At 38.8% G+C, this 24,382-nt stretch overlaps 1 protein-coding gene across 3 annotated transcripts; it reads left to right on the top strand.

The window, feature by feature from the left end:
• Positions 1-380: 380 nt before the first annotated feature.
• On the top strand, positions 381-24,382 carry MTFR1 (mitochondrial fission regulator 1). Of its 3 annotated transcripts, none has more exons than XM_082046233.1 (8): positions 381-507; positions 6,606-6,748; positions 9,999-10,097; positions 15,474-15,592; positions 18,544-18,782; positions 20,514-20,766; positions 20,949-21,117; positions 22,729-24,382. In XM_082046233.1, the coding sequence occupies exons 2-8, from the start codon at positions 6,683-6,685 to the stop codon at positions 22,786-22,788; spliced, it is 1,005 nt and encodes a 334-aa protein (XP_081902359.1). In that variant the 5' UTR covers positions 381-507; positions 6,606-6,682; the 3' UTR covers positions 22,789-24,382. The 3 variants fall into 3 exon arrangements, with proteins under 3 accessions (XP_081902359.1, XP_081902360.1, XP_081902358.1); XM_082046234.1 differs by having other exon boundaries at positions 457-537; XM_082046232.1 differs by lacking the exon at positions 381-507 and adding an exon at positions 884-1,051.

Genomic DNA, 24,382 nt, shown 5'->3' with positions numbered 1-24,382 from the left:
GCCAGCGGTGGTGCCGCACCGCCGCCCACACCACACGGCCCCGCTAGCCACTGCGGGGTCTCCGCAGTAGTCCCGGGAAACTCTCCCCTCCCCCGGCCAGGCTCGGAGCTCTTCCAGCGCTGGCAACTGCCGCGCCCCAGAGGAGGCTGCTCCGGGCAGGCACAGCCGCGGCCGAGCCGGCAATGACCAGGCAGCGCCGCTGCTCCAGTGCCCGCGGGACACGCGTTCACACCTCCGCCTCGGCCGCTGCCCAACTGCTAACGGCTTCCCCCGGCCCCGCCTTATTGGAGAGGGCCGATCACGTGACCCGGCGGTCGTGGCGGGGGGCGGTTTCACCCGTGTCCTCCGGACCCGGTGGCTGCCGGGTAGGTCACCGCGCCGCAGCCCTGTGGAAGGGCGCTCGAGGTCCCGCCTTCCGCGGGCGCGGTGGCTTATTGGTCGAGGTGGTGCCGGAGCGGCTGCGGATTGGCTGCTGGAGGGGGTCGCGAGCCGAGGTGGAAGAAGCGGGTGAGAGAGCGCGGCCGCGGCGGACGGCGGGTGAGGCGCGGGCGGCGGGGCGGGTGGCGGCCCCTTCCCCGAGGCGGCCCGTGGGCCTCCCTTGCTTCCTGGGTAGCCCCTCTCGTCGCGCCCCGTCCCGAGTGAGGGGAGACGCGTGAGGGAGATCGCGACCTGGGCCTGCAGGCTGCTGCGCGTAGCACGCCTCTCCCCGCCTGCCCCGCGGGCCGGCCCGGGCAGCGCTTCTCTCCTCCGGGCAAGACGGGGCCTTAGCGGCACCGGGAGCGCTGTGTGTGTGGGAGGCTGCTGGTGGTGGGGGGTTGTCCTACTGTGAGGTGTGTCCTCGGGAGCTCGGTGCTGAGGGGAGGCAGGGGCGCTGCGAGACTGGAAGCGGGTACAGGCCGCTGAGGGCAGCGCCGAGCGCCTATCCGGGGCAGGGCAGGTGCCGGGCAGGCAATGGCCTTGCGAAGATGCCGTCTTTGTGTCGCCTCTCCGGAGGAGCAGAGCAGCGTGGAAACGGCTCGGGGCGTTGGGGTCGAAGCAGCCGTTTCTGCAGGCAAGCTGAGCAAACTGAACCCTCTTAGGTTGCTGTTATGGGAGGGACAGGTGGTGGGAAATCATGTAAATGAAAGATAATCTGGAGGAGTTTCATGGAAGTTTGTTAAGGAGGTTTTTAAATATATTGGCAGTGAGTAGAGGGAAAAGGAGGTCTTAAGGGGTCTGGTGCTTTTTTTTTCTTTTCTGTGAAGTTATGGTGCTTACTTTTTATACCTTTGGTGATACTGCTGCTGTGCACAGGTTCTTCTGCAATTGTCATAAATAAATAACTTGCTAGGTGCTTGGTTTTGTTTTGTTTAACAAGCTGTCGAAATTCCAAATACTGAATGAGTAGAGTTTGAATGCTGACATCAGCCGTAGTGCATTGATCTCTGATGGTGTCAGCAAGACAATATTTACATGCTGTTCGTAGACATAGTCCTCTAGCTCTTGTGAAGACAAGACTTGAAGAGACTAAATGGAAAATAAATAATTCTATCTTCTGATACCCACTGCTTTTTATGTGGGTGATAAGGAAAAAAGAAGGGAACTGAGCTTTCTGCACATCTGCTCTAAAAGTTTCAGTGGACTGTCACTGAATCAAAATAATTTTCTTCGCAGAGGTCACTAGCTGAAATCCAGTCGCTGTGTGTAGTAACTCAGCATTGTTACAAAAAGAGATGTTGGGGGAAAAAAATAGAACATCTAAAATGCTTTTTTCAGTCAAATATACCCTTTTGTTAATAACATTTGCATGCTCTTGTTTCTCAAAGATAGAGCATAAGTATTCACAGCAATGACTAGGGAGGTTTGTATGCCTGGCAGGGAAGTGTAGGTATGTGGTTATGTCTGTGTAGTAGAATACTGTATGGTTTAGAGATGTTGAAGGATTTCATTTACATGGTGTCATATTGCACAGTGTATATATAAACTCTGCTGAGCAAAGGCTTTTGATTACAGTAGTGTTGAAGCAGGGATTTTTTGTTCTTCATCCTTAGTTGGCAAGATGTGGTAACATGAGTAAGATGTGATGAATATGGTTTTGCACTTAGAGATGTATATGACCGGGCTATATTTTTAAGAAAGCTTTAACAGTTTCTCTTGCAAGTATGTATTATTTTCAGTTCTTGCTTTAGATTTCATGCTGATGCTAGCTTAGATAAGCTTTATTACTTCTTTAATATGTTTTGTTACGGATAGAATTTCATTAGATGAGCTTGGGTCATGTGTCAGTCTTAAAGACTGAAGATATGCATGCCCTACTTTCCTGCTAAAATAAGGAGGAACCTGGTCTTTTTATGTGTGATTTTTGGTGTGGTTGGTATTCCTTTGAAACCATGCTGCTTTGTAAATTTTGTTCTTTTTATGTTATACATACCCTTCCAGTTTAAAGACTAGATGTTTAATTTTTCAGATCTCATGCATTTGTTTATTCTTTGTTAAGGCTGATCTGCTGCATCAAGCCCATTAAGTCATTCTCTTTTATTTTTGTGTGGGTCTTACATGAATGAAACTTTGTTTAGTAAAAAAACTACAAATGTCATATTTCTTTTTAAGAGTGAGAACTTGTAATTTGAAACTTGGACTTGGACAAATGCAACATTGGAAAATACACATAGAAAAATTTCAATTTGAAAGCAATTGCATCTGATTTTTCTTTCTTTTCATCTTTCACATGTATGAGTCACTAGAGAGCCTGGCAAAGGGCTCCATTTCATGTTAACTTAGAGGTATGCCTCCAGAGCCTTTATATTTATTTCATGAACGTTTTGTAATGTATGAGTGGTATTATCTCTCATTTTTGTAGACTGATATTTGATACAACAGTATTGAATGAAACCTGCAAAGATGGTTGGGAAAACTGAGGGCAAAAGAGAGTTCAAGGAGGCTAAAGTGAGAATCCCAAGACTCAGAAATGTAGATCTCCTAATTTCTGAACCTGGGAATTCCTGTGTATTTCCATATCAGAAGGAAGGTTCTTCAGCATTGCTAATTTCTATGTAAGTAGAATTTTGTAAATGAAGAACCCATGAAATTCCAACCCCACAGTGAAATGCAGTTCTTTGCTTTATTAGTCTTCAGACCTCTTTTGAGAATCTTGCCTATGACTGCTTATTGTTGTAGTTTTGCTTAAGCACAGCAGAAGGACCATGTTTTATAGGATATTACTATCATTCAGGGTCTTCTATTGTAGTAATGGAGTTGTGAAAGCTTTAGCGGAGCTAAACTACTATTATTTTTAGTATAGCTAGCATAAAGAAGATGGAGGATAAATGAAGCAAGCATCAGTATTTCAGAAGAGGTATTATTCCAAGTTACTAAAAACAATAAACATTTAACTCCTGCTTCTGAAATTGGTGTATATAGAGAGCATGAGAGAAAAATTTGCTGATATTTTCATTCTTACTCTCCAGCAGTTTCATTTGGAATGAACCTTTTCTGTTCTTGGCACATAAAGTAATTGTGAAATAACTGAGATTTATGAAGAAAGGTATAGAGCAATCTAGTCTGGAATAAAGCAGTATCACATTTGTCTGGGGATTACTCTGGAAAACAAATATATCTCATAAAAATATCAAGCTGATATACTTAGAAACATATATCCTTTTAGATAACAAGTTAGCTAGTGGTTGTTAAAACATGGTGGTTTTCCTTAGTGCCAGGAGCTAAGGAAACTAATCCAGCTGCACTCCTACAGATGGAATTCTGTTACTGTCCTCCACAAAAGCAGATAACTGGTCATTAACAAGAGCAAAGAGTCGATGACCCCAGTCTTAGGTACTTTAAGTATTTAGGCTACAGAAGAAACAAGATTTATAATGTGAACTATAAATAATCATCTTACTTAAGTAGTTACTTTGTAGAATGAATGGTCTTTTCTGTTAAGTCATCAAGGTCTTGGAACCTTGAATTATAAAAGGTCACCTAAATATTTTTAGGCAGGCTAAGTATTTTAGGCTGTTCCCAATGCTTTGTGTCATCATGCTCCTTTTATTCCTGGGTCTTCTGGATTTCATTGAACAAGTTTCTAAAAGTAATCACTAATATTTCAGAAATTGCTTTGTCTAATTTCTGAGCCATTCAAGGTGAATTTTGTTAGACACTGTTGTCCTGGATGCTTAAATTTTTTTGAGTTTTCTGTAGCCCGTTCTAACATCTGTCTCTTTTCTACTGTCTTCAAATAAAAACACATAATATACTGACTAGCTTTGTCACTCATTTTTTTTCTTTCCTCTCCTGTTAGATCGTGGATGTATCTCTCATCTCCTGCTTATTCTGAATACACATAGGATTTTTTTATGCCTGTATTAGCTGGAACCCATTTTGCACCTTAGCATTTTTTAACTTACTGCTTCATATTTATACTACTTTGTCATCATAATATTATGCTACTTTTTTTCTGCATCTGCTTTTGTGCCTTTAATAGGTTATCTTGCCAGGTTTTGTGTCATGAGCCTTTAGCTCTTTGCCCCTCAGTTTCTTGAGTTCATGAAAACTTTCTAGACCACCTGCCCTAATAATTCCTCAGAGGAAGTTCTAACACTCTCTTTCCACTAACACTCTCCTTTTACTTCCGTCCAAATTGTGTGTTATTAAAGACTCAGTCCTCCCAGTTGACCAGAAACAAAGTAATACCATTTCTTCATTTCCTGAAACAAAACATAACTCTGACTACATCTTGGGATTTTTAATGACCTGGCCATCTGTTAAAAAGCAACATATCAGGATATAGTCATCCCTTTGTATTCCTATCACTTGCCTTTCCCATCCAGCTCTGCCCTTGCAGTTGCCCAGCAATACAGTCTCTACCTTTTTTTCCTCTTTTTTTTTTGAATCTCTGGACACAGCTTCCATTTTTCTTCTCTTTGATTTCCACACTGCATGTTCAACAATCCTGAACTTTGGAATGAGGCGGAGTGCATCATATGTAACACATTGTTGGAACAGGTTTCCACTTTTAAAGGAGCATTCCTGTCTCTTTTATGTCACTGCCTGCCTGCAGTGCCAGATATGATGCCCAATCTAATATGGAGCATGTAGAAAGACTGGGATTCTTCCTGTTTTTAAAATACAGCATGTGATCAAAAATCCAAATAGTCTGGTGACTTGTTTAAGGGAAAAGTAACAGGAAGAATAGACCAAGTATATGGTAATGCTTCCCTAATAGACTTTTCCAGCTTTTCATAAACAAGCCCATGACTTATTTATTTATTATGTATGACTGTAGCTTATATGCAAGGCAGTTTGGGAGGTGCCCCTAATCTTCCCTATTGTTTTTCTTAGAACAGTTGCAGTTGCCATTCTAATCTGCTAGTGGCTAGTTTACCTTTTTTTTTTTTTTTTTTTAAATATATTTATTCCTCCTTTACCTGATAGATTAGTAGTTTCTTCCTACTTTATTCAGAAACAAAATAAAATCCTGTTAGGAAGTGGATTGCCTTTCTGTGGTGATGAGCATCTAATATCAACTTTTTATTTTTTTAAGCCTGTCTAAAAAAATATAACTGTCAAGTTGCACTGTTCCTGCCAAGTTTCCACAAGAAGCCAGTTATTACTAAGGATCTGTAAACTGTTGAAAAAAGCATTTGTAATGGAAACAGTGACGGTTTAACTGTAGTGCTTGTGGGCTCTTTGAAACAGCTTTTCCGCATCCTGACTTTCAAACTTCCCAAGTACCAGTTCCTTGCTGCTCCGTTGCTTTAGTCATCACTGTATATATACTTAGTGGCTTCAGCAACACTGTTGTTCATGCTACAAATATGTTGTTCAGGGTGATTCAACAGAGTGTTGTTTCTAGCCTGATACACAAAACAAACGTAAACTTATATCTATGGCTTCCTTTTTGTATTGGGTGGTATACACTTTTTGGTTATGACTGGTGTAGAAGGCGGTTAAAGAAAAACTGATACTTTCACTTGGGGAGCAATAAAAACATTGTGATTTAAGTGAACGGTAGTGCATATAAATAGATGCAATTTGAAATCTGTCCAACTTTATAAATTGCTTGAATGTTTTCAGGTCCCATGTCTACGCTATTTCCTGTAATTTTTTTTTTCATGAATGATTTTTCCATGTTTCATTTCTGTCCTCAGTTGTGGGAAAAAGGAGGAAACAACAAAGCTGTCAGAGAATGTGAATGAAGAGAGGTGATCAGCTTTCTGTAGTTTGCTCCTGCAGAGAATTGAGTTTTATATAGGAGTATGGCCCTTTAATCTTAGTGCTAGTCCCCAGCTGCAGACATTCTGTAGTGTTTGGTGCTCCTTTGGAGTTGTTGAACACCATCATCTGCCTAAGCTCAAGTGAGCAATCATATCCTAGGCTTTTGAATCATTAACTTTGCAAGAGCTTTGATTTCTTAAAAATGACACTCCTAAAAATCTTTGTCATCAGTATGAAGTAAATGTCTTATGAATGCCCATGCTCTGCAGTACAAGGAATTGTTGTCACCTAACATGCCTTGTTTTCAGTCACTGTTACTAAAGCTTGTTTTTTTTTACAGGAGTACATGTAACAGTTTACTTCTGTATATGTTCCACAACATGCATGTAAAGTTCTTATCTTTCTCATTTCAGAAGTACTATGGAACCTCCGCAGCCCTGTAGGTTTGGAAGGCTTAAATCCAAGTTTGGAAAGGCTTTTTCCATTCCAAATGATTTGCTGGCTTAAGCGCTTAATTAGGATGGCTTTTGAACAAGTTGGATTAAACATGGAATCAGTAAGTGTTTCAAACTTCTTTCATGTTTTCAGAAATCAAGTATAGAAAACTCTTCATGTATTTTAGTTTGTGCTTATCTTTTTCTTTTGCTTATCTTTCTTCATCTTATTCCAGGAGAACACTTTGAGTATACTCAATACTTGTATGATTTTGCATTGCTGAGAAAGTATGAAGTTTACTAGTTGGACACTGAACTATTGACTAGTATATGTGTTAAAAATACCATTCAGCTCTTTCTAGCTCTAATAACAAACTGTTTACATTGTAAACGCTGCTTTTCATGCTGGACTTCCATGTGTCTCTTGAAGTTGCAGGAATAATCTTATTTCTTTGCTCTTATCTTGGAGATGTGAAAAGCCTCAGGAAACTGAGATGGTGATAATTGTACTATATTTACCTCTCTTGAAAGTGTTGCAGTACCAGAGAGCAACGCAGCTGTCTTCTTTATTGGGGAAATGGATGAATGTGCATGCATAGCTCTCCTCTTGGAGGAAAGTGTATGTAGAGTTTTCTTTGAGTGCTTAGCAGAGAGAGAGAGACTATTAAACATCAACTGCTTTGTCACTGGGACTTTTAGGAGGGTATTTTGAGTACAAGTATTAACATCAATCCCTGTAAGATGTCAAAATATTTTGTTTTAACAATGGGGAAATCGTTAACAGTGATGTGCAGCACATAGAAGGGCTGTTCTTACTCTGGATTTTGTGGTAAAACCTTTCATCAGTCTTGGGGAATTTACGGAGACCAAAATGTTTATGCATTGCAAATTAAAATTACCAACAAGAATCTGCATTTTAGGATTTTATTCGAACTTGGATCTGAGATTTCATGCAATTTAACTTTGAAAATTCAAAGTATGAGGATGTGCTGGACTACCATGGGTGTTACTGTGGTCATTGTCAGCAACATCTTTCAGCCTAAATGTGGGGGGAGACAAGTTTTTAATGTGTTTCTCCCCATCCTCTTCTTCTATGAAGCTTGTGATAACGCAATTACATTTCCAAATGTCAGCTGCTCTGGACAACAGCAAAATACTGATGCAATAAGAGGGTGTGACTAAGTAATATTTTGTAGACTTGCTCTGCCAGTGCTTCGAGTCAACAAGAAGTTGTGTGAACTTGGGTAGAGCAATCCTGAGTCTTAGGAGCTCAGCTGAGTAGTGTGCTGAGTTTATTTACATACCTCATGGCACAGTTTGCATGCAGATTTCTGAAAATACTGTCCAAGCATATATTGAGTTACCAAAACTAAGTCATTAAAAGTTTTGGTGCACCAAACCACGGTTGTTGAACAACCCCAAGGGCATTTGGCCAGCAAATATTTTTGAGAATCTGGGTGCTAGTCAACATCTTGTCTGTGGTCTGTGCAATCACTAAACACGTTTTGCCACTTGTTTAAAATGCACTGTGCTTATGTTGGTAATGCAGCATGTAGTCTAGCCTCTCTTGCTGTTGTGGAAGTACTTCTGTAATTGATTAAGCCTTCCCTTGACTAGTAATATTTTTTCCAATGCAACATTGAGGCTATCACCAGCACTTCTGCTTCTAATGTCAGAATCTGTTTTAAATAGTGAGGCTGTATTACTGTGGTGCTGTCAGTGACTTTTTCTTGAAGGCTCTTCATCTACCTGCTATTTACTCAGACATACAGAAAAACAGTAATGTGATAGTCACAAATGTGAGGTCTTTCTTTGGGGCATCCAAAACGCAGGATCAGTAGAGTACTCTGCACTGAACAAATTTGTGTTCAAACTTAGCAGCTGATTAAGCAAGAGAATATCTGTGTCATAGAAAGGAAAAAATGGATCTCAGTGGATTAATGGCAAAGTTGCAGCTTTGATGTGAAGATCTAGCATAGCATATGCGCAGTACACTTCTGTTTTGTAGAAATATCTACATACCAGTAAAGCCAGAGGAAGGAAAGATACTTGTTTAGAAATAGGCAAAATGTTTGTGTGAAGTTTCTGAGATAATGTAATCTAGGGATAAATGCCATGGAGCATAAATTTTTCTCTTTAACAGAACATGAGAGTAGTGATCTTTGCTTAGTACATCAAAATATTATACAGCTGTGTGTTGTGAAACTCCCCCAGCTGCACTACTGATCACACAGAGAATACAGCCATCCCAGATGAGGGCTGTTTCAGTATTAATAGCCTGGATTGTATCTAAGCTTTCTTTATTGGGCAACCTTCTAACAGGGTATTGAGTTTGCTTGAAGCTATAAGCCTTTAAAAACAGAGAGCTGAGTAGTAAATTCATTTCTACAGCCATAACAGTGGCCAAGTATTTTAAATTATCCTACAGTGTTCTAATTGTTGCGTTGTTTTTGTTGCATTTCCCTGTGCTGAAGTCTTTCCCACTTTTCTCTGTTTTTTGTTGGTTTGTGTTTGGTTTTTGTTTGTTTGTTTTTTCTTCTGTTCTGGCTCATTTTGTAGTATTCTCCTGGGGTTAAAGTCTTGTTTCATACAACTATGGAAAATTGTAGAGCAAACGTTCCCATCGTTAAGTACAACAAAAGAAAGCAAATAAATTCCCTGTTGAAACATCATAGGAGAAATCTGAATCGTAGTAGAAACAGTTCCAATGAAGTCAGGTGTGGTGAGGTGCTGAATGCAATTTTCTCTAGGTGAATGTATGTTTTTTGGACAAAATTTCATTCTCATCAATTTATTTTTCCTGTACTGTTAAATTTCACAGTTTCATTTTCATGCTTATGCTAGCTGATACTTATTTTTATTAAGACTGGCAGACACTATTCCTGTATTAGAAGAGAAAAAATGAAATTAGTTTAAAAAAAAAAGATATTATGGGAAATGTGGTATTACATAACTTTGCATTTTTCATGATTGAGTGGCTTTTCTTGAAACCCCTTAAAAAGAGGTGTCTGACCCCATGCAGGTCCTTTATTGTCTTGAAAATAGATAAATTATACTTTTGAAGATGCTGCTTATTCTTGAATCTTTCTGTGTTACCCAGTTTGTTGCTTTGAATTTGGACTTAATGCAAAGGCTGTCTTAAACAGCCCTAGCTATATTGTAATGACAAAACCAGATTTTGTGCCAATTTGGGTATAGCGTGTTCACTGATAAAAATTTCAGTGTATATATATTATATTCAATTCTAGTATTAAAGAAATAACTTTCAATACAGTTAGTACAAGTGTAGTATGGAAAGAAAAAGGAAATCTATTCCAATTTGATAGAAAAATCAATTATCTAACAGGTGGCTTCTTTTTGCTTCCCATCTAGGTGCTTTGGTCAAGCAAGCCTTATGGTTCATCTCGAAGTATTGTAAGAAAAATTGGCACTAACCTCTCTCTTATACAGTGTCCAAGAGTTCAGTTTCAGGTATGTGTTCTCAACAGTTTAAAATACTCCCTTCACTATACTGATAAGGAAAGGATTTGCTCTTACATCAAAAGATTTTAAGCAAATAAGCAGTTTGTTTAAATAAATGACTAGAGGATTTGGAAAAGTAGAATATGATAAACTGGGCACATAGGAGAATTAGTTTGCTTCAGTTCTTCCCACATCCAGTTCAGATTTATTCTAAATAGGGATTCTTCAGTTTCTGTACTGGGTAAAACCTGAATCTATGTTGCAGTAACACACAGCATATTGAAACTTGAAATGATTTTTTTTTTTCCTAGGGAAAATTGCAACTCTAAAATGAGGCAATACAGTATTAAAAAGTTATTATTGGAAAAAATATGTATTCATAAAAGACAAAAATGTTTGAAACAGTTCTATAAACAGTACTTAGAAGCTAGGCCTAAGAGACATGTAAAGATGAGCAGTGTTACTGAAAAATATTCGGGAAAATAAACAGAAAGTAAAAAATTAGTAACAAGATAACAAGAGTATCCTGTTTGCTTTTGTTTTAAATACAAGGCTAGCACTGTATAGGTGAAAGAGTAACATCAAATCTGTGGAGCTTTCTGACTTGTTTGCTTTTAACTTCAACTGCATATAGTGAGAGGGTAAAGACCGAGGGCAAAAACTTAAGGAGGAGAAAACCCTTGCTTTTTATAACAAGTCTTTCAGGAACAGATGGGAAAATGGAAGCTGTTACACATATTCTCTTCAACTGCATGTGTGTTGGGGATAGGGGGTGGATATAGAACTGGAGAAATTTAGTGTTTGAAACTCAAGCTGAGAGGAACATTTCTTGGGCCAAGCAAGGGAGGGGAACATAAAGATGAAAGGTGGGAATCATCACTTACAGTAAGACAAGGTAATTTCCACACAGCTAAAATTTTCACAGTTTAAATAGATTTCTTTATTCCGCATAAAACCTATGATCAATATTGAAATTATAGCAGCAAAATCAGAGAGTTCAGATTACCATAGAATCCTTTTTGGTGTAATAGTAAAAGCCATGCTAACATTTTTCCCCTCTCAAATAATTGCATTTAGAAACTAGGGGATCAGTCATCTCCCTCTATCAGTGGCTTGGGAAAACTTAAAAAAAAATATATATACATTGTGGGGGTGGGGATTTGTGCAGGTGAGAAGGACAACAAAAGCACATGGTGGATTTGAACTTGTGGATATATAATTAATAGTATTTATGCCAGCAATAAGGATCTGTGTGCCTCAGATTTGAAAAGAAGTGAAGTCCTATAATGTGGCTGATTTTCTGTACAGTAAAGGCCATACAAGGGAACATGATGCTCATTTGCAGACAGCCAAATGCTGCCTTCTCTTAATGTGGTACAGAAAAAAAGACATTACTGGTTTATATACTTGAAAAGAGCTGTAAGGTACATCTAGGGAATCTGTTCCTGAATATTTTTAGTGCTGAAATAAAAATGTGTGTTTTTGTCAGAATTCTGTGTTAGAATAAATAAAATATTTGCCTTTTTTTTTTCCTCTTAAAGAGACATTCAGTCAGCTTGCTTAGATTTTATGCACACCAAGTATAAACATTCATCTTCTGTTAGACGAAAGGAAAGGATCCTAAAAGTATAAGTACCACTGTCAGAGTTGATTGAAATAGAAATATGAATTTCAAACTTTGAGCCTTGAAACACATTAACATTTATATGGTTTATGCAGGCTTTAAACTATTTTAATATATAAACTGCTGAAGATGTAAAAGTGTGATGCTAACATCTGTTTTTTCTGTCTTTATCTCAGCGTTAAGATTAGGTAGCGAAGTTCAATACTGGTCTTGATCGTTTTTATGCTGTTGCAACTGATACTTTCCTATAGCTGTCTCTTCCTCTTTCTTTCTTGCCAGCTTTAGCTATATTATGAAAGGACCATGCACTGAACCTTGCTGTAAGTCACTTTATTTAAAAAACAAAGCAAACCTTACTTGCCTCATCTGAGGGTGCATGTATGTCATCAGTGTTTCTAACTTTATCTGAGAGCAACAAAACATTCCACAGGTCTTAATTTTCCTTTGAAATAATATCTCTGTTATGTTCATTCTTGCTTCTAGCATGCTTTTGTTCATTTAGTTTGAAAATTAGTAGCCTAACATTTTGATTTTTGGGGTCTACTGACTGTTGTAGTATCCATCTCTATGGATCTTGCCGTAGTCAACATTTAAATTAATTGCTAGATGCTGCTTATGTACTCAGGAGTGGCAGAGTTTACCTTATATACTCTATATGGCATGAACAAGTGAAAATGGTTCATATAGTTCTTTCGTATATTTTTTAGGTCTGTCTTGTGGAGAAAATAAAGTTTAACTTACCAATGTAGCCTAGGTAGATTAAACTAAAGCTACAGCACTGTCTCTCAAGAGAGTATCATTCAGCCACAGCATCTCTGTTCCAGTCCTATGCATCTGTCTGATGGTAATCGGATAACTCACTAGAAGTCTTTAAAAGAATTGGTGTGCGTGTAGCAAGTATCAGAGTTTACTGGGCTAATTTGAAAAATCAGAGCAAGTTTGTCTTACTTGAAGTAGTATTTCCAAATGTTTAATATCTATCTGTATTAGTAATTTGAAATTAGAGTTTTTATTTTGTCCTTATAAGTATAAAAGTATTTGTTCTACCTTCCACTTCTCGGAGGAAAAAAAAAAAGTAGCGATGCTGCTTTTGCTTGTGTAGCAGCAGCGTTTCCGTAGTGTAGTGGTTATCACATTCGCCTAACACGCGAAAGGTCCCCGGTTCGAAACCGGGCGGAAACACTGGCAGGGCTGCCTATTTTGGAGTTGCATTTGATGATTCTTATGGGTTCCTTCCAACTGGAGAAATGCTACAATTATATTACATCAAAACAATACAGGATGTGGAGGCTTTTCTTCAGAAATCTGGGGAGTAATGGGTGTAAAGCCCACAGGAGTGTGTGCACACTGTAATAGACAAAAAAGCCTGGGAAGTAAGAAGCAGAGGGTGCAACAGAGGAAGAATAAAGCAGGCTACTCTCACTGTTTTGTTCAGTTCCTGCCATTTAGTAGAATGAAGCCTCTGTTTTCAGCTCTCTGTTCTCCAATTCAGGTGCCGGCAGAGCAGTTGTCCAGGTTTTCTTCAGCTGAGATTGGCTGGAGGGACATGGTAGTCACACAGTTGGTTAAGCGTAATTCTACAAACAGGCAAAGGTTTTAAGAGATCAGTATTGGCTTTTAACCCTTAAAATAAAGTAAAAATCTTGCATTAACTTGAAAATTGAAATCCACTGCTGTGGAAGGCCTTGTTGTTTTTAGGGATGGAGAAAGGAAACATCTGTATATGGGGTAACAAGCAGATTCTGTTTACATAGAAATATGAATTAAAAAGTAAGAGGAAACTTGCATCACAGTATAACAGAAGGTTTGCTACTAAATGTTGGATTAGAAGTTATTTATCTCACAGTGCAGGGAACCTGGCAGTGGTAAATGCATTCCTTAGTGTTGATTTATAAAATTATTTTTGATGCAAGTACGTATAGCGCCTCTATTTAAATGTGCCTTCGATCTTTCCATGGTAATAGTTCCTCATGTGGCCATTGCCATCAGGAGAATCTGTATCACCTGCAAGAATTGGCTAATGTAATAAGGTTTTTTAAAAATTCCATTAACATTAATACAGATGCTGTGGTCATGAAAATTTCTTTTTATTTAAAAAAAGAAAAAAGCCAAGGAAGCCTCAAACTATGAAAATCCTAACATGCAATATAGTATTCTCTAGACTGTTTTAAAGAGAGGCAGACTGTGATGGTATTAGGCACAACTGTTAATGTGATAAACATATTACCATCTGTGCTGATGCTACCTGGAAAAAACCCTGTTGTTTCCAAATGATCTGATGGTGCCAATACACACTCCTGGGAGCCGTGATAAAGGCTCACATACAGGTTGTGAGAGTGTGAGGTGAAGATGGCTAATACTGATTTCCAAAGCTGTTTGTAACAACTTCTGGGGGAAAAAAACCAACCCTAAACCCACAACTTCTGTCTTCCTGGGACTTGTGTATCAAAGGCTACAAGTAAAATACCTGTGGATGTTCTTCAGAAGTAGTTTTGTTTCATCCAGCCTGCAAGTCCCACTGTGATAGGTCTGCTACAAATCCAAGTTAATGCAAACATTTTATAGTTGCCGCTACATAATAGTTTCCTCTTACAGAGGTGAGTTGCCTTGAAAATTGTCCTAAGTGCTGACAGGCTTGATCAGTTGTCTTCATAGACTCTTACCTACTGCCACCATTTTTGCCAGCAGGCAGCACTTAAACAGCTACAACAACTCGTGAAGTTTGGCCCATGGATTGTATGTAAGACAAGCAGAAGAGGTGGGATAGTTGCATTGGAAATAAGTAATTCAGGACTGACTAGGAGAAATTACAGGAAGATGTTTCAGTAGTTTTACCTGCTGAGATACTGAGCGTAGGCTGCTCCAGTGACTGAGAACACATGCCCTCGTCTAACCCGGGGAAGCAGGCAGTATTTCAAAGTTGATTTGAAACCATTTTGTGTAGGTGTGGCTATAGAGCATGTATTGATGGTCCAAGCAATTTTTCAAATTCAGGTCACTTAACTGTTAGTCTGAGGATGGTTCCAGTCTCTGGAGCCTTGCTCACCTTTGGCTTCAGACAGCTATAAAGCTAATGGCAGAACCATGCTGGGAAACGGTCACTTTGTTTGGCGTGTTGTAAATGAGATTGTTAGTGTATTCTGTTACGATTGCACCCTACCTCTCACTCGAAATCTTTGTGATTACTGAGCTAGTAGAAATGGCTTTTTTTTTTAACCTGCGTAATATGCACACCTTAATTCTTGTACAGAAATTCTGGAACTTGGAAGGGAAGGGAAACACTTCCAACAGAATTTCAGTTTTAAAATAATACTAAATCAGAGCAAAATACTTAAGAAGTATTAGTAACCTTAATTTCTTTTTTAACTACTGGTCATGAATATAACTTTAAAACATTATTTGACTTAATATAGCAAACTACTTGAGAATGTTGATGTTTGTTTGTCTTTAAGGTAACAATTTGCATTGGATTTTTAGTGTTCAGTAGTGTCATGTGATAGTATATGTAGTTAGCTATGATACTTAAAAAATAAATAGTTTCTGTAAAGCGTTCAATAGACTAGACTGAATAGTTGTTCGAAGGCAGTGCAAAGGTTCTGGACCAAGCCCAGGACAGAAATAAGTGTGCTAAGTCTATAGATGTGTTTTGTTCATGTATGTGTTAATAGTTATGTGTAGCCTCACTAAAAATAGGTAAAATAACTGTGACATGGGCTGAGAATACTGACTGTAACACCTTCAATCTTCTCTTTAAAATTCAGCTCACTTCTCATGCCACAGAAGGAAACCATCTTAATCAAGTTAGAGAAGATGCAGTGGCCTCCTTTGCAGATGTGGGATGGGTTGCTCAAGAAGAAGGTGAAGTTTCTACAAGGCTCAGGTATGCTCCACAAATCTTCTCTTTGAACTTCTGAACTGACAGGAAGAAACCCAGCATGTCTCTAATGAGAATCTCCTGTGCATTGCAATTAACAGCACTCAAATGCTGGGAGAAGAGACAGGGAAAGAGTGATAAAACAGGTAGGGTTTGAGAGAGAAGTAGCAGAGCTTAGATTAACAGGATTATGAAAGAAAGACTGGTTTGAGAACATATAGGAGGTTGGTTTTATACAAGGAAGACTGTTTTTTATGTACTTATTTATTGCAAAAAGTGGCATTTGAAGGCTTCAGGCAACCTTGTCCCCACAAAAACATCTGCTGTGATACAGCACAATTGTTTACACTGATTCCTTTCCACTTCTCCTGAGGTTTTCATTAACATGGGGTGGTGTACTGTACAGCTTCCTAATTAACAACAGTGGTCATTCTTACAATCCAATAATTGGCACGGTGTTATTCACCTTTCTGGTTAAGGCTCTGCAGTCTGCAAAAGACAAAAAATTATGGTTTATATTTCATCTTTAATCTTAATAATGAAAACTGGCAGGGAAGCACATGAGCACCTGTGTCTGAATGATGGGATAGGTGCTGCTGTGTTGGACCAAGAGAACTACACAGAGCTGTAACTGCGTGAGACTGGTTGGCTGAAGTGATTGTCTCTGTTCAGCCCACCCAAATTACTGCTCAGACTAGCCAGAAACAAGGCTACAGTTCCGCAGAGCAGAGGAAGTTTTTCTTCTAAATAAACTAACCTTCCAGAGAAAGGCACAGATTGTTGGCTTCAGAGATTACTGGAGGATACTGGTCTTAATTTCAAAGCACAAAATAGGTTAGTAACGACCTAGATGCTCTCCAACATGACTTGCCACAGTGAAGCTTTGCATAACAAACATTCTGGCGCTGCCACATTAATTTCCCAAACTCAGAGGGGAATCACAGAAACCAAGCTTGTTTGGGAAACACTGTTTGTAGGGTGTATTTGATATGAAGGAAATTAACTGGCCAGTACCACTTTTGCTTGCGCAGAAGCGTTTAGATTAAGGATTGAACTGTAAAGCTGTTATGTATAATGGAGATAACAAGGAGAATATCTTTCTGTTGCTTCAAAGAACCTGTTATGAAAGACATAGGACTTGCATATTTGCTGAGATGTCTGCTTGGGAAGGGGGAAGGGGGACAGATGGGTGTGGGATGGGACTAAAACAATCCTGCAGATATGTAGTGACCTTAAGGCAAATGGCTTATAATGGAGTATGGTGAGTGAATTACTTAACAAATATGAGTATTCCAACATGCACCGTTTATTACATCTTCACACAGTGTTATATAGTGGAGCTAGCACACGTTAGGTGTTTTCAAGGCATTTGGTATTCCCTGTTTTGACAAGATCACATAGGTGTTACTGTTAAATATATATTCACTGTATAATTCAGTAAATGGTCTTGCAGACATAATTTTTTCTGCTAATGCATTTTTATAGAGGAAGCAACTAAATGACAAATAATTTTCCACCTAGTTGTAGTCAAAGCACTAGTGACAATATTTTTTCACAGTGTTAGATTCCAGTCAAGACATTTGTTTAAAACACTGTTACTACTCTGAGCTGAAACTACCCTTTGCTTTTTAGTTATTCTGCTCCACTGAAGAGTTTCTAGAAGGCAGGTTTTAAAGAGCAAAGTGACCACTGGCTCCTTACACCTTATGTACTTGGGGAGAGCAAGAAGGTGGCTGCTATAGGAAGCATCCAGTTCTCAGCTTTAGTTGCTCTCTGTTCCAACTTTCTGCAGGTTGCGTTGATGTTTTCTGCCAGTGTTGTGGAAGACTTGCATGTGTGTCTAATCTTGGATGAAGGTGATCAGAAGCTTTGTTCTAGACTTAAGTCTTGGTTCTTGCTTTAAGTCTAGCACAACTGCAGATACAACATCATGCACACCCATAGTTTCTTAACCTGTGTATCCAGAAGGATGGGGCTGTATTAGTCTGGAGTCACTCTACACATTTTGAAAAGTCCTGTCACTAGCCACTGTTCTTTTATGTTTGAATAAATAATGGAATCCTCAAGTTTTGGGATAGAAGTTAAAGAGGATTGAAGTTTTTTGAGTTACAATGTTTATGATAATCTATTGTCATTAATCCTTATCAATTCTACTTGAGAGAAACTGCTTAAAAGTGTTGATGTCTTCAGTGAATATAGCCTTTTTATAAATGCTTATTAGACTGCAGAAGCTCTGTAATGCCTCAGTGTTTAACTTTGCTTGAGCTTTGGTGGGTAATAACAGAAAGCAACAGTTTTATTTTCTTGCTCTTGTGTGAAAGAGGTGGGAAGCTTATGGACTCTTTAAAACTGTATGAAGTTTTCTTCTCTATAGTTTTATTTATTGTGTTAGACGAGTAGGTATAAGACCCTTTCCCATTTACTGATAAGCAGCCTCTGCACCACTAAGCTGTTTCACATACTCCGTATTCCCAAAACCGCTAAAATGGAGCACTGTCTCTTCAGAAGTACAGAAAGTACAAAAATGTGCTGTGGAACTAAGAAACTCTTCCTTCTTCTTCAAAGTGACTATTTGCAGCCCAGGGGGGAAAAATGCCATTTGTGGGGAAAACAAAACAAAACCCACAAATTTACTTCTAACAAAAAAATACAACAGGTATGAGGCAAAGAAATACATTTGGAGTAAGAGGGAATGTATTCCTTTTTTCTTCTGAAATGAAGAATTCCAGAAAAAGTTGGCTAGGGGAAGAGAAGAAATACAGCTCATGATGCAAACAGAAAGGAGGTAAAGCTCTTGTTCTATTTAAGCTATATAATGTCTTGGTGGAAGTGATTTGTGTAACGCCAATTTTGAAGTGAGGCCTTCAACTGGTACTCCTGGTTGATTTGTAACAGCACATTAGTTTTTATCTATAACAAAGCCTTTTAAGATGGAATCTTGTGGTATTTTGTTGCAGGTCAGAAGTTTGGTCAAAACCAGCCCAGTCTGTTTCAGGTGAACTACATCATTCTGTAAAGTTCCCATGCAGACAGACGTCCTTTCAAAACCTGGAAGAAGAACCAGTGTCCAGGAGCACAGTGACGGCAAATGAAGAAGCTCTGCAGAAGATCAGCGCTCTAGAGAATGAACTAGCCACCTTAAGAGCACAAATAGCCAAAATTGTAATCTTGCAAGAACAACAGAACCTGACAATAGGTATTAAATTTGCTGTACTCTTAGCATAAATTGGTTAATGAATTTGTGCCTTTTATAATTAATAACCTGCTTATTTATTTTTTGTGAGATACTGCAACACTGAACACTTCTCTGCATTGTTTTGGTAGACAGACATAGCACAATAACCAAGGGATACAGAACAGGTCTTGAAGACAAGAGACCTGCCAGATTTTCTGTATTTTCTAGTTTTCCAAAAGTCTTAATGTTTGTGTCTGCCAGAATTTTGAATCTGTGGATGTGCAAAGAAGATTTAAATGGCTTTCAGAGCAAAGCTCATGATAAACGTGATGGATTAAGCTAAACTAAAAGAATGTAACTTAATTGCTAACACTTAAATCTTCCCATCCAGTAATGAAATAAGCTCTCTCATCATGAAGTAATCATACAAGATGCTAATTACACTTTTGGAATATGTAATATACATCTCAAGTTTATGAAACAAATAACAGAAAATGAGATTGTTTACTGGAATCCTCTCTGGGATCAGACACATTGTATAGATGGAACCAAAAGCGGTGCACTGTTTCTAGTAGTAAACAGCGTAATTCTTCATTCTCCTGAGTTTCTTCCTCCTCTTTCCCTCACCTCTGACTGCCTTCCAATCCTTCCAATCCATTGCCAGAGATTAGGGGCAGGTGGCCCTTATCGACTGGAGATGCCAGCCATTTGGTTTTCACTCTTCTTTCCAAAGGTCACTTAGCAAGTACAGTTTTGCCTACATTTATGTATAAAATCACACTCTCCTGCTTCAGATGCCCTTTTTTAGTTTTTGTCTGTAAACTGATAGCAATTACTTTATTTTTCCTTAACTGTTCATCTGTAAAAATATTAAGTAGTTTTAATGATCACATGGTTTTACTCTTGAATTGTAATTTTTATGCGGATTTTGTGAAATAACTAGTTATTTTTCCTAGCTTTCCCTCTACCTCTGTTTCTTAAGAAAATTAAATTTCGACTTGTTTTTATCATCTTTACCTCCCTCTTCTGGTAGAATCTGGTAATGACACTGTGTGTGTATACATAAATGTACGTAGAGTGGACACGCTATATAGTCCAAGCCTCAAAACTCTGGTTTCATCTGGTTTTGCTGATTTTTTTAAAGGGGCATTTGAACAGAGGCTTCTTCATTTATTTGTCAAGTTCTTACTGCTATTATAACATCAATTTTTACCTAAACAGCACAGGGAACTTGAAATCAAGATTATCTGGAGAATACTCTCTCTTCAAGTAGATGTTTAGCTGGCCTAAAAAAAACCTTAATTTGAGTTCTATAATTTATATTTTAAAATCTTGTATAGTAATTTCTTTATTTGTCATGATCAGCAGGAAGAAACTGCTCCCATGGCAGATTGTATATGACTTCCAGCTCAGTACCTGCCTCTCAGAAGAAAATGAATTGCTGATAACTTTAAAATCAGAACATAACTAAAAGACATTGTGACATCCATGCCATTGAAGTAAAGATGTGAAGGCACCTAGAATTTGAACTGGAAATACAAACAACGGTTCTCACTCTTTGAGAAGGATTTTTGGGTGGCTTTTCAGTTGAGTCTACTTACATGTTTTAGGAATGAAGAAGTTACATGATAATCTAAAGGTGGCAGAGGGGAGGCAATTGAAGCTATTGAAGTCATATTCTCACCTGAGCATCTGTGAGATACAAAGGGGTTTTACAGGTAAACTGATGTGTAATGCATCCTTTATTTGTAGGTGGGTCGAGTCCGGTTGCTTCAGCTGCTGTCCCTGTTGCTCCTCCACCACCACCACCACCTCCTCCGCCACCGCTCCCTCCCCCAGGTCTACAACCGAGTGTGTCTGCTGTCGAGCTCATTAAAGAAAGGAGAAACAAAAAAACGAACTCTGGACAGAATCTGGCAGAAAATGGGCCAAAGAAGCCTGAAATACCAAACATGCTAGAAATCCTCAAAGACATGAACAGCGTGAAACTACGCTCAGTGAAAAGGTAATAAATATAAATAAATATCAATGTGTTAACATTTGCATTAATTATTTGTTTCTATGACTCAGCACTACTTCAAGGTGAGACAGGTGCTGATGTAACATCTGGCAAACAGAATTAAATGCATTCACAAATTCTAGAGGTGTGTTTTGGCCTATGTTAATGCTACTTACTTTCTTTTCTAGGTCTTCAGAAGGTACAAAATGTAAAGCGGCTGACCCTGCGGATCCTGCAGCATTAATAGCAGAAGCACTCAAAAAGAAGTTTGCATATCGATACCGAAGCGATAGCCAAAGTGAAACGGAAAAAGTGATTCCAAAGACTGAAACAAAGACAAAGACTGAGGTAGTGCTGGTGAGTATTGTGATTCTGAACAGGTTTGGAATAAATCCTAGTTTTTGTGAAAGCCAGTGTATGTCTTTCTGCCAACATGGTGCAAATACCTACGAGTTAGCATCCCTGTCCACAAGACCCTAAGAAGTACAGCTGAAATGCCAGGATTTGTGGCAGTTGTGTGTTTTTAGTATCAACTCTTAAGGCTGTGAACTCTTTTGGGCCTAGGTTTAGAAAGCCCTCTTAGAGTTTTCTTATTTTTTTTAAATAAAAATAGTTTCTGCTGCTAGAAACATGTGATATTCTGTAAACTCAATTCCTAAGGGCTTATACCAGAATCAAATCTGAACTGAGTTTACCTGCTGTTACCAACCAGTGCTCATTCCCATAGCGCATGTGGCACTTTAAAGCAAGATCCTGAACCACATCAGCCGTTCCAAGGACTGCAGAAAGCAAATTGTTCAGACTGCCTGCTGGGTCTTGGTGTAGGGACTAACTGGAAACGCTGAGTAAATAGAAGCAGTTTCTTTATACTGTGAGAATGTTAAAATGAAATTATATTTAAAATCCACATCATAGTACAAATTAACGGCTTCTAGTTAGTTCAATTTCAAATAAATGTGAAATAAAGTGGATTTTAAGCTGTGAATGTTCAAGATGCAAGTTTCTAGCAATACACAAAAACCAGGTCAGCTTTGTTAGTAAGCAATCCTTGAAAGCTTGTGCTATAAGAACCAGAGAAGAAGAGTAAAGAGTTCTTTTTTCCTTTGTGCTTTTGGAAAAATATGCATAAAACTCTAAGAGCTGGCTGCACTTTGAGGAAAAAGTAAGATTCCCAAGCCGCAAATGTCAGGACTTCCGAGTACTTCAGGTTATTCATGTTACTTACTTACCTTCTGGCTTAGGCCTTTAACGTATATTCCTGTAACGTTCAGGCTGGTCTTCATGACTAAAAGGTTATAAATAATGCCCAAGCATTAATCGCTTCTTCCCCAATGTCTCTGGGGCTTTAAGGCAAAGGACGTGAGTTGGCAATAGTTTATTCACCCATGGGTTTTTCATGACTTTCCAATTTTGAAATTTACAGTCTGTCTTTTCAGTTGAGGATCATCAAGTCCTCAAGAGCTAAGAAAATTGAAGGATTTGAGTTGGTAAATGATAGAATGTTCATCTGTAATGAGCTAATAAGCATCTGTCACCAATATGTAACTTGCTACATCAGTCCTTGTATGATATCCTTGTAGGATACAGCTTTTAAAAGGACTTGCACAAAAATGCAGGAGAGAGTAAGAACAGAAATTTCGTTGAACTGCCACTAGAGCGATTGGTTGTCAGCTTCCAAAGACAGTTGTGTGTGTCTGCTTCTCGTGCTGGGGTAGAGGAACCATCTCTGGTCAGAGCTGCCCTGGCCGATGGTTACCTGCCTCCTCGGGGAGATTTCAGCTCATTGCGGACACAAGTTTCCCTTTGATTTGTGGCTACAAAGCGGGTGAAATCCACAGGCAAAGGAGGAGTTCGATAAAGGAAACCATCTCTGCCCAAGTTCTAGATTTACTTACAACTCGGATGGATAATAGTTCAGCTAGGTTTCTGGTGAAAGCAATCTGAATGTGTTTCTGGTTTCTTTCTCAGTTTGGACCACACATGCTGAAGTCTACTGGGAAAATGAAGACTTTAATTGAGAAATCTTAATGTATTAAGATGACTACATGAAAGACTGTTGAGCTGTTTTGTCTGAAATCTTTTATGTTGCAAGTAGCACTAGTACTGAGTGGTCTCTTATAACACAGGAAAAAAACTAATGCAAGATGTAGAATTGAGGCACTAAACATGTTTCTATGTGATTTATCAAGGGGAATAAATTTGACCATTATACTCAGGTATTAATTTTGTATTGAAACCTGGCTTTCTACTCAAACCTATGTGGTGGTTTTAGGTTATTAACACTAAGTTATATATACAACATTCTTTGTGTATAACTGACCACCTTAAAAATTGTGTACATGTTAATAATGCTAGTGATACACCCTTAAGTTAATATCAGTTATTTGAGCTCTAACTGTAACTTGCACTACAATGTTTAGTTTGATACTGAATTTTTCAGGTGTAAGTATTTCTTTTAAACTTAATTTTAGCAGGTTTTTAGCCCAAAGAAAACCTGAATGCATTCTGCTTCCTACTGAAAGGAAGTGAGAACTTAAATCTGCTGCAGAGGTCACCTGGTATGAGACATTTTAAGTAGCAGCACATTTTTGTGCAGGGTGGTAGTTGTTTTTTTCTTGTTTAAATGAGCTTGCGAGGGTAAGATAAAAACCTACTTGTGATCTTGGAAAACATAAAGAGTGCATGACAAGTAAATCACGCTGTGGGAGCCTCTGTAAATAGGTAGTCCAATGGATTTGAAATAACTAGCAGATAGCAGCAGCATAAAATAATTTATGTCAGAGTATGTGTTAACTTTAATTGGTGTAAAAATCGAGTACTGGGGGGTGCAAGTTGCCAAAAGTCTATTGCTCACCTCAGCTGTGCCAAGAGATGCTCATGGGCACCTTTTTACCCCCAGATGGGTTTGTGGCAGCAGGGGACTGCACAAGCCCTCCTGATCCCATTTGTGGGGAAGAGACAGTAGAAGCTGTTGCACATCACCCGCTTTCCAGGGGCAGCTGTTTCTGGTGCCAGACCTGTACAGAGAGAGGTAGATTATCAACCAGCCGCCTGGGCTGACCTCCCCAGCTACAGAGGTAGGAAGGGCTCAAGATACAAGTAAAATTCATTTTGAAAAAAAGCTCTGTAGGAACCAGAGCTACAGCTCTACTGCACACTTAGATGAAGCCAAGGTTTGCTCTGGCTGTAGAGGAGCATAGAAGACGCTGCGTCCGGCTGTTCCAGCATTCTGGGTTGATCTGGCTGCTGGAACAAGTACAAGTGCCTCTTAGAGCTTCTGTTTTCTAGGAAAAGGAAAAAAAAGCAGCACTTCTTAAATAGAGACAGCTGAATGTCTCTGAGGAGGTCACTGCAGATGGCTGAAGCTTTGCTGCTTAGAACTGGAATGTAGATTGTACGATCAAGGAGGATGTTTCCTGTCGTGAAGCTTGAAATGGTGTTAATATGTACACAATGTCATGTCCTTCCAAAAAGCTCAAGCCTTCAGTCTTACTGATAGGCCGTTGAATCTTTGTGTTCTTTTAAATGCCTTTAAGACACCTTTTTAAAAGTTAATTTTGGTTTCAAGTTTTGTATTTAATGCTCTATTGCCACTATATAAAATTAAAAGCAGTTAAAATAA

Source organism: Streptopelia decaocto, assembly GCF_964273445.1.
Source record: "Streptopelia decaocto genome assembly, chromosome: 2".
NCBI lineage: Eukaryota > Metazoa > Chordata > Aves > Columbiformes > Columbidae > Streptopelia > Streptopelia decaocto.
The sequence above is the reverse complement of the archived record's forward strand: the minus strand, read 5'-3'. Positions and strand labels throughout refer to the sequence as shown.